Source organism: Erigeron canadensis, chromosome 5, assembly GCF_010389155.1.
Source record: "Erigeron canadensis isolate Cc75 chromosome 5, C_canadensis_v1, whole genome shotgun sequence".
NCBI classification, from domain to species: Eukaryota; Viridiplantae; Streptophyta; class Magnoliopsida; order Asterales; family Asteraceae; genus Erigeron; species Erigeron canadensis.
In genome coordinates this window covers 37629573-37644576 of record NC_057765.1, presented here as the reverse complement: position 1 = coordinate 37644576, position 15004 = coordinate 37629573, and the positions used below count along the sequence as shown (strand labels likewise).

The 15004-nt window shown below is 33.4% G+C and overlaps 2 protein-coding genes across 2 annotated transcripts; one reads left to right on the top strand and one right to left on the bottom strand.

Annotated features, from left to right (window-relative positions):
- The first annotated feature begins 1577 nt into the window (after positions 1 to 1577).
- Positions 1578 to 2683, top strand: LOC122602430. Its single transcript, XM_043775112.1, has 2 exons — positions 1578 to 2035; positions 2141 to 2683. Exons 1-2 carry the CDS (start codon positions 1634 to 1636, stop codon positions 2414 to 2416), a joined length of 678 nt encoding a protein of 225 aa, XP_043631047.1. The 5' UTR covers positions 1578 to 1633; the 3' UTR covers positions 2417 to 2683.
- A 792-nt stretch (positions 2684 to 3475) lies between these two features.
- LOC122601737 (ATP-dependent DNA helicase PIF1-like) lies at positions 3476 to 5846 on the bottom strand. The gene is made up of 3 exons (XM_043774476.1): positions 5510 to 5846; positions 4195 to 5277; positions 3476 to 4053 (listed from the first exon to the last, which is right to left on the bottom strand). Exons 1-3 carry the CDS (start codon positions 5844 to 5846, stop codon positions 3476 to 3478), a joined length of 1998 nt encoding a protein of 665 aa, XP_043630411.1.
- Between the last annotated feature and the right edge of the window lie 9158 nt (positions 5847 to 15004).

The following is a 15004-nucleotide window of genomic DNA, read 5'->3' as shown; positions in this document are numbered from 1 at the left end:
GCTAGCCGACCTCATTTCTCAACAAATCAACTCCGTTATGCCAGCCATTGCTACTCGAATTGCGGAGAGTGTGACCGCCACCCTTAACATGGCCCGAAGACAAGATGGAAGAGGTAATGTGAATGATCGAAATGCTTACAAGACCTTCACTTCGTGCAACCCCAAGGAATTCTATGGGACGGAAGGTCCAGTTGGTTTGCTCACATGGTTCTAGAGCATGGAGGCCATCTTGAACATCATTGATTGTGCACCGGCCGACCGTGTTAAGTTTGCTGCTAGCAAGCTCCAAGGAAGGGCACTCGCTTGGTGGAACCTCCAAGTCACTACGAGGGGTCAAGCCGTGATGAATGCCTTGACTTGGGAGCAGCTCAAGGAAGAGATGAAGCGGGAGTATTGTACTAGGCCAGCCGTGCAAAAGTTGGAGATAGAATTCTGGAATCATGCTATGAAGGGAATGGAGTTGGAGACATATGCAATTCGTTTCCACGAGTTATGTGTGCTAGTGCCTGACATGGTGAACACTGAGGCCAAGAAGGTCGGGAGATTTATTTATGGATTGGTACCAGAAGTAAGATTGATGGTCACAGCAGCAAACCCCACTACACTTGAAGAAGCAATAAGTTTGTCAACAAGATGGGTTGATGACTTGGTTAGGACAGGGAAATACTCGCGAGGCGAGTCAAGTTCAAGGCAAGGAGGAGGAAGCAGATTTGGTGACCGTAAGGGGAATGGGCCGGATAAGAGGCAAAAGATTGTAAGGAGCTATGGTGTTGCCGAAGTTAACCCCAACCCGAACCGTGGGTAGCCTACAAAGTGCAATCGTTGTGGATACAACCACCTTGGTGAGTGTAGGCGTTGCACGATTTGTAACCGATTGGGACACCTTGCTGCCACTTGCCGCAATGGGGCAAGAGTTGGAGGAAACCCAGGAGTATGTCATGAATGCGGAGGTACCGATCATTGGAGGAACGCTTGCCCTAGGTTGGGACGAGCTCAAGGAGGTCGTGGAAACATGAACAATAACCGTGGGAATTTTCGAAATGTTGGAAATCGTGGGAACCAAGCAAACCGAGGTAACAATGGGAATCAAGTGAACCGAGGAAATGGAGGGAATCAAGGAAACAATGCAAATCAGAACCGCGGGAATCAAGGAGGTCAAGCAAGAGGACGAGTGTATGCGATGGGAGCAAATGAGGCACGTGATGACCCAAATGTCATCGTAGGTATGTTTCCGTTAAATAATGTCTATGCATCCATGTTGTTTGATTCTGGAGCCGAAAGAAGTTTTATTTCTTTTGAATTTAAGGAAATGATTGATAAGAAACCTAGTGAGCTTGATGAAACCTACTATGTTGAATATGCTAATGGAAACGAGTATAGGACTAAGGAAATTATTTTTGATTGTAAGTTAACTTTAGATGAGAAAGATTATAGTATAGACTGGATTACCATTGAGATAGGAAGTTTTGATGTAATAGTAGCAAAATAGGCTGTCATAAAGGCTTTACTTTGTCACTTTGTTTTGATAGATAGATATTTCGTTGATTAAAATGCTATTGAAAAAGTTGCATATTGATTTCACTTGTTATGACCGTTGAAGTTGTTTTTGTGTTAATAAAGAAAATGTATAATAATGTTTGAATTTCAAGATTTGGAATTCCAAATTGTTGTTACTGCTGGTGATAATAAAGAATTTCTAAAAGGATTGGTAAGAAATATGAACTATTTTTTTATGCAATTATTTAAGACGAATGCGGATTATGCGGATGAAGATTATGCGGATTTTGTGAAACACCACATCCTATACACGGCTGAAAACGCATACAATGAAGCACCAATATCTGATGGAATATCTGATGGAAGCGATGATGGTACGGATTTTGTAGAATTTCTGTCTGAAGAGGCGCCAAAGGATCAGGCTCGTGTAGCACATAATGATGTTGAAGCTGCGATTAATGAACCGAATGTTGCACCACATGTTGACTCATTGATGACTGTGCAACTTCGTCCTCATAACCTAAGAACACGTTGCCTGGTAATTATTGAGATTTAAATGTGTATATATATATATGTATACATATCTATAAAATTGTGTTATTTTTAATTATCCAAACCTAATATGATCCATTTTATATTTTAGACTATTCCCAAGAAGTTTGTTCGAATGCATCAAATGCAGAAGTACCTTTGGGCTAAGGTTCATTTTCAGACTGGTTGGTATCCTGAAAAAGTTTTTATTCGTTGGGACAGCAGGCGACCGGGAGATGACACCCATGTTGTGTTGCAAGTCAACTGGAAAAAAGTCGTTGAAGACACTGGGATGATAGTAAATGATAATTTCAAGTGTGAATTTACGCTTCAATTCAATATTGAAAAATGTGAAGGAGACGTGGCTGATTTTGACATAATATGGTAAGAAAAGTTACTGAATTTTTAAGTGGGTGGAAGAACTTTTCATGGTAATTCAACATGTATGATACTTGGTACTATTTCTGGTATTGTCTATCGGCATTGTATTTGTTGGAACTTTCTATTTTGGTCGGTCGGTTGGTTTTTGTAACAAAACTTGGTAGTATTATAAGGTGTTTTAAGGACGTTTGGTGTATTATTAGGTACTATTATGTAGGTTTTATAAGGATGTTTGATGTATTAACTTGACAAACCTTGTGTATGTAGTTAATTAGGGGACGTATTTATGTGTACTTTATTTTGTACATATGTTGTCTATTAATCGTTATCTTGCATTATTACATGGATGTAATTCACAACATCAAGCTATAACTAAGTACCACATATACTTTCTGCAACAAATTGTAAACCGAAAAAGATTAGCATTCATATGTTCATAGATTCAAGAAAGATCTACAATATACATATGTTCATTGATCCAGATTTAAGTTTTGAATTATTATGTATTTTTGTTTTTGTATATATTTCAATAATAAATGAAAAGAGGCTTATTTGTAGCTACTATTACCATTAATCAACATAATATAATTTGGGTACATCTAAAATCAAAACTTTTCTACAAAAATCTTTGAGACATAACATCAAACCATATGAAACTATCATAGTATACCTTTTCATCTTCATCATGGACCGCTCTCTTCTTTCTTAGTGTCCTTTTTCTTTGCAACTATTTTTCCCATCCAGTTTTTATCCATTTTCTAATGTCTCTTTGGGTTTGTTTGTTGGCCTTGAAGTCTTGTTGAAGTGAATATAATGGAAGAAGAAAAGAGAATTTATCAAAAATACAGAAGCTAATAAGAAATCAATGATTTCAATAAAAACATTATATCAAACACTTAACATAGCAAAAAACATCATTATCTAAAGAAAATCATATAATGGTTTTGACAGACCATTATATTCATGAGGAAATCATATGTGAATAGAGAGTCAAGATGAACCACTTCCATTAGTAGTGATAGCAAACCAAAAGAACAACATAGTTTTAACATTAAGTTAAAACATTTCATAAGTATTGCAAAACTTCTTTAAAAACAACATTAGTTGTACTGCCCCCAAGGTTGCCATCTTTATCAGTAATCAAGATCTTGAGTCCCTTCTTACTTTTGATTCGGGATACGACAACATACAACTGACCGTGGCTGAAAACTGGCCGAGGAAGATACAAACCCACACAATCAAGAGATTGACCCTGGCTTTTGTTTATCGTCATTGCAAAGCATACAACAATAGGAAACTGCCTTCGACATATTCGGACGGGAATTCTTTTGTCTGATGGTGTCATCTTCAATCTTGGAATTAAAGTACATTGACCAATGTTGGTACCGGTGATGACTTTTGCCTCAATGACATGTTTTCCTAGTTTGATGACTTGTAGGCGTGTTCCATTGCATAAACCATTTGATTGGTCAATGTTCCTAAGTAACATGACTGGAGTGCCAACTTTCAACACTAATATATGGTTAGGTAACCCCGACAGTTGCATATTGTTTAAAACCTCAGTAGAAATTAATGCACTATCAAACTCGGCAGGTTGTTCAAATTCACATATACTATTAGCACTAAGATAAATTGTTTCTTCACCTGCAACCATTTGTGGAAATTTGAAAAGCAAATGAGGATATTTATTAAGTATTGGAAAAATCAAATAAATGAGAATATCCAATGAAATTAGTAGAACATCAAATCTTTATTTATAAAACAAAGAGTGGTAAGTAAAGGTACCTGGAATCATTTGAAGCAACTTTTCATTGATAGAATTGACTAAATTGTGGGTTGGAGCAAGTATGGCTCTTTGTTGGAAATAAAGCGGATCATGCAAGTTAGAATCCATATTAGGATATGTAAACGTAATTAGAGATTTCACTGGGTCATCGATATCGTCAATAAGTAAATCTGCAGGGATTGGAATGTCTACTTCTCCATCATTTGCCTCGCCAAGAAGACCATCACCAAGCTTCAAAATCCAATCCGCAAACATTTTTATCTCGTTTAAATCGGACTCTGAGCTCCCAACTCTTAACCTCATGTTTACGGTTAACTTGAGTACACGACAATGATTCCATAGATAAGAAGAATTCAATGATGCATTTACAATGTCGCTTCTGGTGCCCTTGGGAATAACTGGTAAAATTTGTCTAAAGTCTCCACCAAAGAGAACAACCTTGCCTCCAAACACCAAATTATCACTATTTGGTGTATCAGAACTTAAGATGTCTCTCATAGTTTTATCAAGAGCCTCAAAACAGTGTTTGTGTATCATGGGTGCCTCATCCCAAATAATTAGTTTTGTTTTCTTAATTAAACCAGCAAGATCAGTTTGGGGGTCGATGGAACATACTGAATTTTCCAATATATGTATTGGAATACTAAATCTTGAGTGTGTCGTTCTTCCCTCGTCTAGCAACAGAGATGCGATGCCACTTGATGCAACATTTAGTACGATATAACCTCTAGAACGTATAGCAATTGTAAGTGTTTTCCAAAGGAAGGTCTTCCCAGTACCCCCATATCCATATACAAAAAAAACACCACCCTCATTCTTGTCAACCGCCTGTATAACAGTATCATAAACATGATGTTGTTCTTGGGTTAAGCTACTTAAATAAGTCGCATGCTCAGTTTGTAAAGCAACTTTATCATACATAAGTTCGTTTCGTATCAATTGATTGTTCAAGCATGTTACATAATCCTCGTCAGGGCATGGCATATCCGGGAAATTTCTGAGTGTACTGCCGTTACTTTTGAGCAACCCTTCAATATCTGATAGACATGGGTTTTTCAATTCATCTTCTTGAAGAACCAAACCTATAAAAAAGTTAGATGTTTGTTAAACATTCATCAAAGAATGTGTTATATATACAACAAAGAAATATTTGTATTATGAAATATAATATGTTACCGGGACAATTAAGAATGGACCGTTGCCGGTGTTGAATGTCTTCACTTAGAAACTTCCAAGTTTTTGACCATAATTGAACTCGAGATGTTATGGAATTAGAAAGTAATAACATGACAAAGAAATGGCGCAAAAAAGTACCAGTGGCCCAACCGTTTGCTTCTTCAATTGCTTCAACGTATTCCTTATCATCACTCAAAAGGCCCATTGCTTCACATACCTCTTTGTAGGTTTCAAAGGTATGCCCATTGAAAGTTTTTAGTTCTTTCCAAGATTGTGGACCTCTGACATGATTCAATAACATCCTCAAATAGTAAATATCTCCAGGTGAGGGTGGAACATAAGAAATTCTTCCAATACTACCACCGGGATGTGTTCTTTTTTCCCATTTCCTATCCTTACAAATCCAAACATAATGCCTTGGGAACTCGACATATAGCAAGGTTCTGGCAAACGCGTCAACCTTGTTTAATTCCATCCACTTAATAAACATTGCCTATATGACAGCGGGATTAGTGACAACATCACATAGATTAGCGTTCTCATCATATACAATACTCTGCTTATCTTTGTCATGAAATGGTAGTATTTCAACAGGAGGCCATCTATAGTGTATATCATAACCATAAATCCTCCAAGCCGCCTCACAAGCAGAAACATACCTGCCACAATAAGGGAGTGTTAATTTTAAAGTGTTAAAGTGATAGTTTTGTAAAATCAAAAAGCATATTTAAAGAAGATTGTACCTGCAATCGAGGTAATTTTTGACCTCATCAACTGTTTTCTCTTGACAATCTTTATCTTTCTGCTGATTTGTTTGATATACGAAAGTCGTCACTCTATCAGGTCCTTTGTTTATATATTTAAATAAATACTTGATCGAACCTGACTGGTTGCACCATTCTACATTGATGTGACATTGGTACTTTCGAAGAAGGGAAGCATTATAAGGAACAACAAATCTATTGTCAAGTGGAACGCCATTTTTTTCCACTGTACGGCCTGTGTTTCGACGCCTATACACGGGATATCCATCATCATCAACAGAGGTTTCCTCTTTATATTTTTTCGGAAAATTTTTGGTGCATTTATGTTGAACCATACAGGGACAACTGGGGTTATCTTTACCACAAGGCCCATGAATCATAAATTGACTCACAAGTTCATACAACACAGGATCTTCTTCTATGTCGGGAATTTCAGCACTAATTACCTGATCTACATGTGCTGCTGTTGGAAACTTGTGGTCATGGCTCAAAAACAAACAGATATGCGCATGAGGTAGGCCACGTTTTTGAAATTCCACTGTATAAATAACTGTTTCAAGTTGATTGCCAAATAATTAGTAAAAAGCTTTGTTATTTAATGGTTAGTATTAAAATGTATAAATGAAATGGGGAATATAAAGAAAGAAACTTGTAGGAATGCTTTCTGATAGTGTCGATAAGAAAGTCTTTATGTTGAGGATAAACAATCTAGGACTCTAGGATGGTTTGTGAAGCAGCACCAACACCATCTCTCAATATGAGGCTAAAACAACAAATTCATGAATAATATAAATCCATGAGGTCACTGTTAGAATTCAAAAGGTGTTTCCATACATTTCATTTACTTCCTTCAAAAAATAAGGTATGGATAAAGCAGTGTACCCCTTCTCAAGTCATTTGCCTCTTGGATATCTTCATTAAGAAAAAGTCTAGTTCCATACATGTCATTTTGAACAGTGAGCTCTCCTAAACACAATGACATTACACACAATTCATGTGACTATATAGGGTGCGGGTATATGTTGTAAGCCTCTGTACATAATTATGAAAACTTCTCCAATTTAGCATGTTGAAGGATAGCAATAACCATCTCGGTTGACTTGTTGTTGGCAATGAATTTGTTCAATTGCTCAGCATACTTTCCCATAAAGTACATTTGATAACATGGCCACTAAAAGCAATTTGATTTAAAATAATATGAATGACATAAGGAGTAAATATGTTATATTAGTTGAACTAATATATCCATTGTTTATATTACATGTAAAACTTTATAGTTTTTCACGTTATATTAAATCCCCAATATGGTGTTCTATAAATCCCCAATAATCATTGAATAATCTAATATGGAGGTTTCAATTTTTGTATAACCAACATGAAGGAAAAAAGAAGTATACGTTAAGTCCTCCAACTCAAAGTTCATCATTTTGCTTTCCTTCTCTTTGTTCTTGAAGATGTCAAGGTCACCACAGGAAGCAATCCTGCCCATTACATCTACAACAACAGAACAGAACCCCGATTATTAAGCAAACGTATGAGTTGAAACATGTTTTTAAAACTTTACAGAGACAGTACTAACCAATAGTAAATCTGTCGCATGCCCCGTTGTCAATGATTTGATCAAAAGGAACAAAATCAAAGCCATAGGGATGCCCTTGGAAGGAAGTTACAGTTTGGATGGAGGAGCACTTGAATAAGTTTATCTTGTGATTCAGAGGAAGCACACGATACTTATCTCATTGCTCAGCCACACTGAACCTTCTGATGACAATGGTGGAGTCCTCTTTAATATATTGGCCAAAATCTCCCTACCAGAAGGTTCTTACATTGTGCTTGTATTTTTTTTCCCTGAGACAATAAACCATATATTACATGGGAATTAAAAACAGGTTATATACATGTTATCAACTAAAATGAAAACCATATTCCTTACCCTCTCATCGAGAAGCACCATGTCAACCTTGAAGGTTTGTTCACACTTACGTATGATCTAGGCCTTCATGTTCCAGAAGTCGCTAGCCACACTAAGATCTTCCACAAAACTGAAATTATCGTTTGCCATGATTAGAGAGAAAATTAAGATTAAACTGAGATAAGAAAGAGAAGATGTGTGGAGAAACTTCTTGCTTATGACCTGATTTATAGGGTAACAAGAATTGTGTGTTTGATTTTCTTGCTTTTCAAGATTTGTGTTGGGAAACATGTATATAATTTGTGTTAAGCAGCAGAGAAAGTAATTTTCTGTTACCAATTCCTAGTCAAACAAAAAGAAACCACATGCTAAAAAGATAGTTACAAACAAACTAATTCTTAACTAAGAAGGTTACCAATACATGATGTCACTAAAAAACCACTTTAAGCTAATTTTCACTAACGTGGCCTATCTAATATTTTGACAACACCATTTGCTTAAGTTAGCCGCTAATCTCCTTTAGTAGTATTAGGAGATATGTCATAGGTTACATCTTTATTAGAGTGTGATAGCCAAATGACTTAGTCATAAGGGCTCCGTCCTCGGATTTAAAAATTCGTCGAAAGTATATCGAATGACATCTCTAATATAACACCCATATAATTTTTATAATTTATCGATGTACGATTTTTGAGATAAAAGATTTTGAAAGAATTAAAGGAATAAAATGATTTATGGAGGAGAGAAAAAGTTGTATGCATTGATATATGGTATATCATGCATTATCATGTGTATATTGTTGAAATTGAATGTTGAAAGTTGAAAAATAGATTTGCTTTATAATATAGTATAGATAACTAAGAGAGAATATGAAAAATCATATGTGATACTTTATCTAGCTTACAATTAGGACTTTTGCTTATTTGTCATAATTAGATAAATAATAATTATTTAACTATGCACACTCATCTTATCTAATCTTACATGACATGTTTAGTTTGACAAATTTAGATAAATAAATACTGTAATATTTATAGTGACTTTTAGATCTTTGCTAAATAAACAAATAATTTATATATAAAAAAAATACGTTGATTATATCAAATCTTTTAGGGTGACCTTTAGTTTCTTTTTATTATTAAATTTCATATCTAATCTTTATTATTATAACTTTCAAATACGAGAATTTTACTTCAAAGACTATATCATATTTTTTAAAAAGAATAACATAATCTTTTTTTAAGTTAAAAATTATCTATTATCCTTATACCAGTTAATCAACCCAGTTCAACCCGGGATTTTAAACAAAATTTTGCTAATACTATCCAAATTATTATTATTAAATTGATGCATTTGCATGATGTATTTATTTCTCAAATAAACACTAATAAATGGATGCATCAACATAATTGTAGAAAAATTAAAGAATTATGAATTCGATGTAGATGCATAAAATAAAATGTTGCTAAAATCCTATATAAAGAAAATAATTATATATTTGTTTAATTTTATAGATCTATAATGCATCAAAATAAAGTTTTAAATGTTATAATCTTGTTCTTATTATAAAATAATGATACATAAATAAATTTAAAAAGATAGTAATTTCAAAAAGATAGTAAATAAATAATTTGTTTTTATAATTCTATAAAACAAAATTTAGTGGCGTTAAAAGCCAATAAACAAACATGTATTAATACCTAAATTAAAAAATAAAAAACTTAATTTAATTATGATGTCATCTTTTGTAAACAAGCCAATAAACAAAAATATATTAATATATAAATTTAAAAATTAAAAATTAATTATGATGTCATCTTTTTGTAAAATATGGTGTAGGAAAAGATCTCATGTTGCCACATAAGAATTTTAAAAAAAAAACCTTCTAGAAATAATTTTATTTTATTAAGTATAGAGATAGAGATATTATATTTTAAAATTTATTTTAATAAGATAAATCTTTTTAAAGTTAAATTCTATATACTATTTTTAAAAATCTCTAACTATATTTTATATTAATATTTTTTTAAAATATAAATAAATGAGTTTTTAGTTAATCATATTCTCTTTTTGAAGACTTATCAATAAAAAAAGTTTGAAAGTTATAATACTTGACAACCTGAAAATTATTATTTACATCTAATATAGTTTATTATGAAGTATTAGTAGATTTGTAATTTTTTTGATTAATTTAATGATTTTATTAATTATATAGTTTTGTTCAAATGTTCTTTTAATAATATATTTATGAAGCTAAAATAATTTATCTTTCTTGATATGAGTTATTATTATGTAAATGTTGTATAGAGTATTTATATGAAGATAAATATTTAAATTGTTAAATTTTTTTTTTAACTAATAATTGTTAGAATTATATTTTATTTACCGTATAATGTACGGGGTTTAATCTTTCTATGCTCATTCATATATGTATGTATGTATGTATGTATGTATGTATGTATGTATGTATGTCTTTACATCATCTTAAACTCCCATTTATCTTGTTGTAAACAGAAGTTTATTGACCATCTGAAAGAAGTTTTCACGCTTTGGTTAGATCAAGAATCTTTCAGAGGTAGAAAGACAAATGAAGAAGAGAACTTTCAAGTCCATGAACTAAACTTGATGTTCTATGTAGCAGGTTTAGTTTATATACACCTCTATATGTATGTATGTATGTATGTATGTATGTCTTTACATCATCTTAATCTCCCATTTATCTTGTTGTAAACAGAAATTTATTGACCATCTGAAAAAAGCTTTCACGCTTTGGTTGGATCAAGATTTTTTGAGAGGTAAAAAGACAAATAAGGAAGAGAACTTTCAAGTCCATGAAATAAACTTGATGTTCTATGTAGCAGGTTTAGTTTATTTACACCTCTATCACATGTATTAGAGGTCTTATGAGTTGAAATGGTGGAAACTTGATAAAGGGCAGGTGGATCGTTGGAGGCGGGGCAGACAGTTGGGTAATGAGTCAAAACGGGTAATTATTTAGGTGGTGTTTGTTTAATAACTTAATAAAAAAGTCATGACTTAATAAAAAAAAATTAATCCATTAAGTTATCAAAAGTGTTTGTTTTTTTGACTTAATAACAAAAAATAACTTTATTGACTTAATCAATACAGACATTATTTATCGGTTCAGTCACTTAATGACTAAAAAATAACTAGGCCCTTAGGCCAGACGGAGTGCCCCGGGGAGGGAACCGGTACCGGTCCAGTACCTATTTCATTTGAACACCGCCCCCATGGTACTGCTACCAGTTGGGTAGGGAGCAAGGTGGGGACTGGGGAGGGCGGTCTCTGGGTTCGTCTCGCAAAAATTGACCGTTAAAAAAATATATCGAAATGCAGGGGCACACAAAAATGGTCGACTTCCTTTTTTTTTTCCTTTTCTTTTTTACTTTATATGTTCTCAATTTCTTTTTTTTTTAATTTCTTCTTAATCTTTCCTTTTTTTTCTATTTTTCAAGCACAAATATACACATATTACATATAAAACATGGCAAACATGACTTTTTTGATTCTAAAATGGCCATGCAGAATGACATGCTCAACGACGTCAGACACAGATGTGAAGTAAACAATGTGATTCAAAGCAGTTGTGTAACTGACAACAAGACGGCTTACATAGCCGAAATTGAACGAATTGAAGTTGTAGGTTAGATTCATAGCGCCGCCAAAAATGAGTATGTTGTATATCTTCGAGGGAAGATCGATTGGTTGGGTCAAATTATTTTCCGGTTTATCGACTCCTCTTCTACTTTAATAGCCTTGTTAGACCACATGGAATTCTGGCAAGGCAGTGTCTATGGTAGTCGGCATGTAGATTACCATACTGACCCGGGGAGGAGTATACATCTCCTCAACCCGCCGATGCTGCCGGGTTTCCTAAACCCCATCGATACATTCATCGCAACGACGACGACAGTATTGTGGATTCAGACTATTCCAAGTGTTAGGATTATGAAATTTTTTTCTATGATTTTAGTAATATTATGTAATGTTTTTTTATTTAAATAATAGTTAATGAAATAATAGTTTTCATTTGAAGAAAATAAATAAAATAGAAAAGTTGGAGAGGTGAGGAAGTATTTCGTGCAACCCCCTATATATCTTCGAGGGAAGATCGATTGTGTGGATCAAATTATTTTCCAGTTTACCGATGCCTCTTATACGTTAATAGCCTTGTTAGACCACACGGAATTCTGGCAAGCAGTGTCTGTGGTAGTCGGCATGTAGATTACCATACTGACCCGGGGAGGAGTACACAACTCCTCAACCCGTCAACGCTGTCGGGTCTCCTATAACCCATCGATATATTTATCGCAACGACGACGACAATATTGTGGATTCAGACTATTCCGAGTGTTAGGATTATGGAATGTTTTTCTATGATTTTAGTAATATCATGTAATGTTTTATGGTTTTAGTAATATTATGTAACGCCGCCAAACAATACAATCAACCACCAAACAAGTTGTCCCTCAACAGCCGGCGATTATAACGTCACCAACAACCACCATCCATTGTAAACCAGAGCCACAAAAATAGAGAAATTAAATTAGGTTTTTGTTATGTGTGTGGAATAGAATAGAATATAGCTTGTTATGATTGAAATTCATTGTCATTAGTATCACTTCATAGTTTGTTTTTTTCTTTTCGATACAGGGGGGCGGTATAGAGATGAAGAATGATAGAGATAAAGTGTTGTATGGTCATGTGGTGTATTATATTATATTTTATATATATATATATATATATATATATATTACTGTGTACTATTATTATTAATAATATAATATGTTATTAAAATTGGGGAATGATATTATAAAAAAATAAAGAAAGGTTAGATTAGTCATTTGACATAGTTTATGTTTAAATTCCTTTAACTGAATTTTATTAAGTTCCGTCAACCAAACACAGTACATATTTTAAAACTTTCAAAAATTCCAATTTCTTTAAATTCCAATTTTCTTTAACCAATTTCAATTCCTTCAAAAACTTTCTGCGAACCAAACTGCCAGTAAGAGTGTTTTCTAGAATAATTTTCTAAGGGAAATGAAAAATACAAAATACGTCCAAATGCGATTTTTTCAAATAATTAATTGAAAACAGAATATTATGCTTTGTAACTTACATTTCATTTTTTAAAACTCATTTTCATTGTTTTTCAAACATTTTCTACTCGATAAGTGGAAAACTCCTTGTGTTTCCCTAATTTGCAAATAAATGCTTTTTTAAAAATTCTAGTGTTTTTTAAAGATTAAAAAACCCTTCTCAATTTTTTGAAAAATGAAACTGAAAACTAGAAAAAAAACTTCAGTAACTAAATGCACTCTTACCAATTCATTTTGTTGTAATTTGTATGGTTACAAAAAAAGCAAGCACAATTGAGCTCTTTGGACAATTTGCTACTGGTCTCTGGCTTGTTTGGTCTAATCCGCATATATGATAAAAACAAAGAGAATCATCAACCAATTTTTAATTTTTAATTTCATGGGATAAAAAAACTAGATAGGTTCAATTTCTTTGGAACCGTTACTCTGGAAACTTAAAGCAAGACTTAGATTAATTTCAAAGTGAGCAAATTGGATATGCTTGAGGCAATTGGAGGTGGCCAGTTGTGGTTGTATATGAGTATATATGCCCTAGAGTTTTATTAAAATTATAGCTAAACTCACAAATACCCTTGTGGTTTGAGATATTAATGTATTATGACTATTATCAAGTTACTTACATGTGCTTCTTTTTTTTATCACCACTTTTCCTTACGGTCAACTTTCATATGAGCTTTGATCTTCCCCCTATAGACGTTCGCGACTTCGCGTTGCTCTCTCAAGTTTCCCGTGTGCATTGTGCATTTTTTTTTTTTTTGGTCTTTTTAACCATTACTAATATGTTTAATTATGTGATATATTTAAGTTCATCTTTATTTACTTACTTACAAAAAATGTCATACACTTGCAGATTAGGTTATCGTTTGGGTTCATTGATTGTTGGTATAATGGGATGTGGATGCCCCGTGTCAATGTATTAGTGGATACAATTGATACAAAAACAACGATGAACCATTAGACCATTCTTAAGAGTAGGTAAAGGCCATAGGGGAAAGAAAGTCATTATATCGGTGAACTATTACGGAAGTGAAAGTGAAAGACCGGTGAATGGGGGTCAGCGAAACTGATCACCGGCATGAATGAACTACATGTCATCATTTCCTTTCTCTCTCATGTTAATTGTAGTATTTAAATGTGAAATATCTGGAGGAGGAACTTGGAGATAAGGGTGTTCATGGTCCGGTTTTGACAAAATTTTAAATCGAACCGACATTTTCGATTTTAAAAATTATCAAATCAAATCAAACCAAACCAAACCAAGTGTATTGTCTAACCGGACCAAACCAAACCATATAAACAGGTCCGGTTTGTCCGATTAAACGGTTTCGTTTATTATATGTTTTTTTTCCTTATTTCTCTATATATTGATGCATATTTCTATATAACTTTTTTTATATGAAACAAATAGACAACACAATTAAAAATACATTTCATAATATTTATATATTTCACTTGCTAAAGAAATTTATAGATGTTAAATAAAAATGTCCTCAGTAACTTTAATATATATGTGAATTATTCTTGTATTCCCCATTGACCTCGAGCATTTACCTCTTTAGCATAAAATGAGCATTTACCTCTTTAGCATAAAAGGTGCTTCGAACCCTGAGCATACTGTCCGTTTGGATGTCACTGCTCAACTCAATGAAACGACTTTTACACCCTTTGTTCAATATATATATATGTGTGTGTGTGTGTGTGAGAGAGAGAGAGAGAATTAAATATACATATATATTATTTGGTCCGGTCCGGTTTTTGACGGTGTGTTATTTGCTCAAACTGTAATCGGACTAGGGAATCCGATTTTCCAAAAGTTAAATCGTCAAATCAAACT

What these genes read in the sequence shown, in the direction of transcription:
- LOC122602430 (XM_043775112.1), top strand. Translation starts at nt 1,634, where the DNA reads ATGTTTGAATTTCAAGATTTGGAATTCCAAATTGTTGTTACTGCTGGT. An exon ending in ACCTAAGAACACGTTGCCTG is followed by an intron (nt 2,036 to 2,140) that starts GTAATTATTGAG and finishes TTTATATTTTAG; the next exon opens with ACTATTCCCAAGAAGTTTGT.
- LOC122601737 (XM_043774476.1), bottom strand. Translation starts at nt 5,846, where the DNA reads ATGGAATTAAACAAGGTTGACGCGTTTGCCAGAACCTTGCTATATGTC. An exon ending in AGCAAACGGTTGGGCCACTG is followed by an intron (nt 5,278 to 5,509) that starts GTACTTTTTTGC and finishes ACTTTTTTATAG; the next exon opens with GTTTGGTTCTTCAAGAAGAT. An exon ending in GTTGCTTCAAATGATTCCAG is followed by an intron (nt 4,054 to 4,194) that starts GTACCTTTACTT and finishes AAATGGTTGCAG; the next exon opens with GTGAAGAAACAATTTATCTT.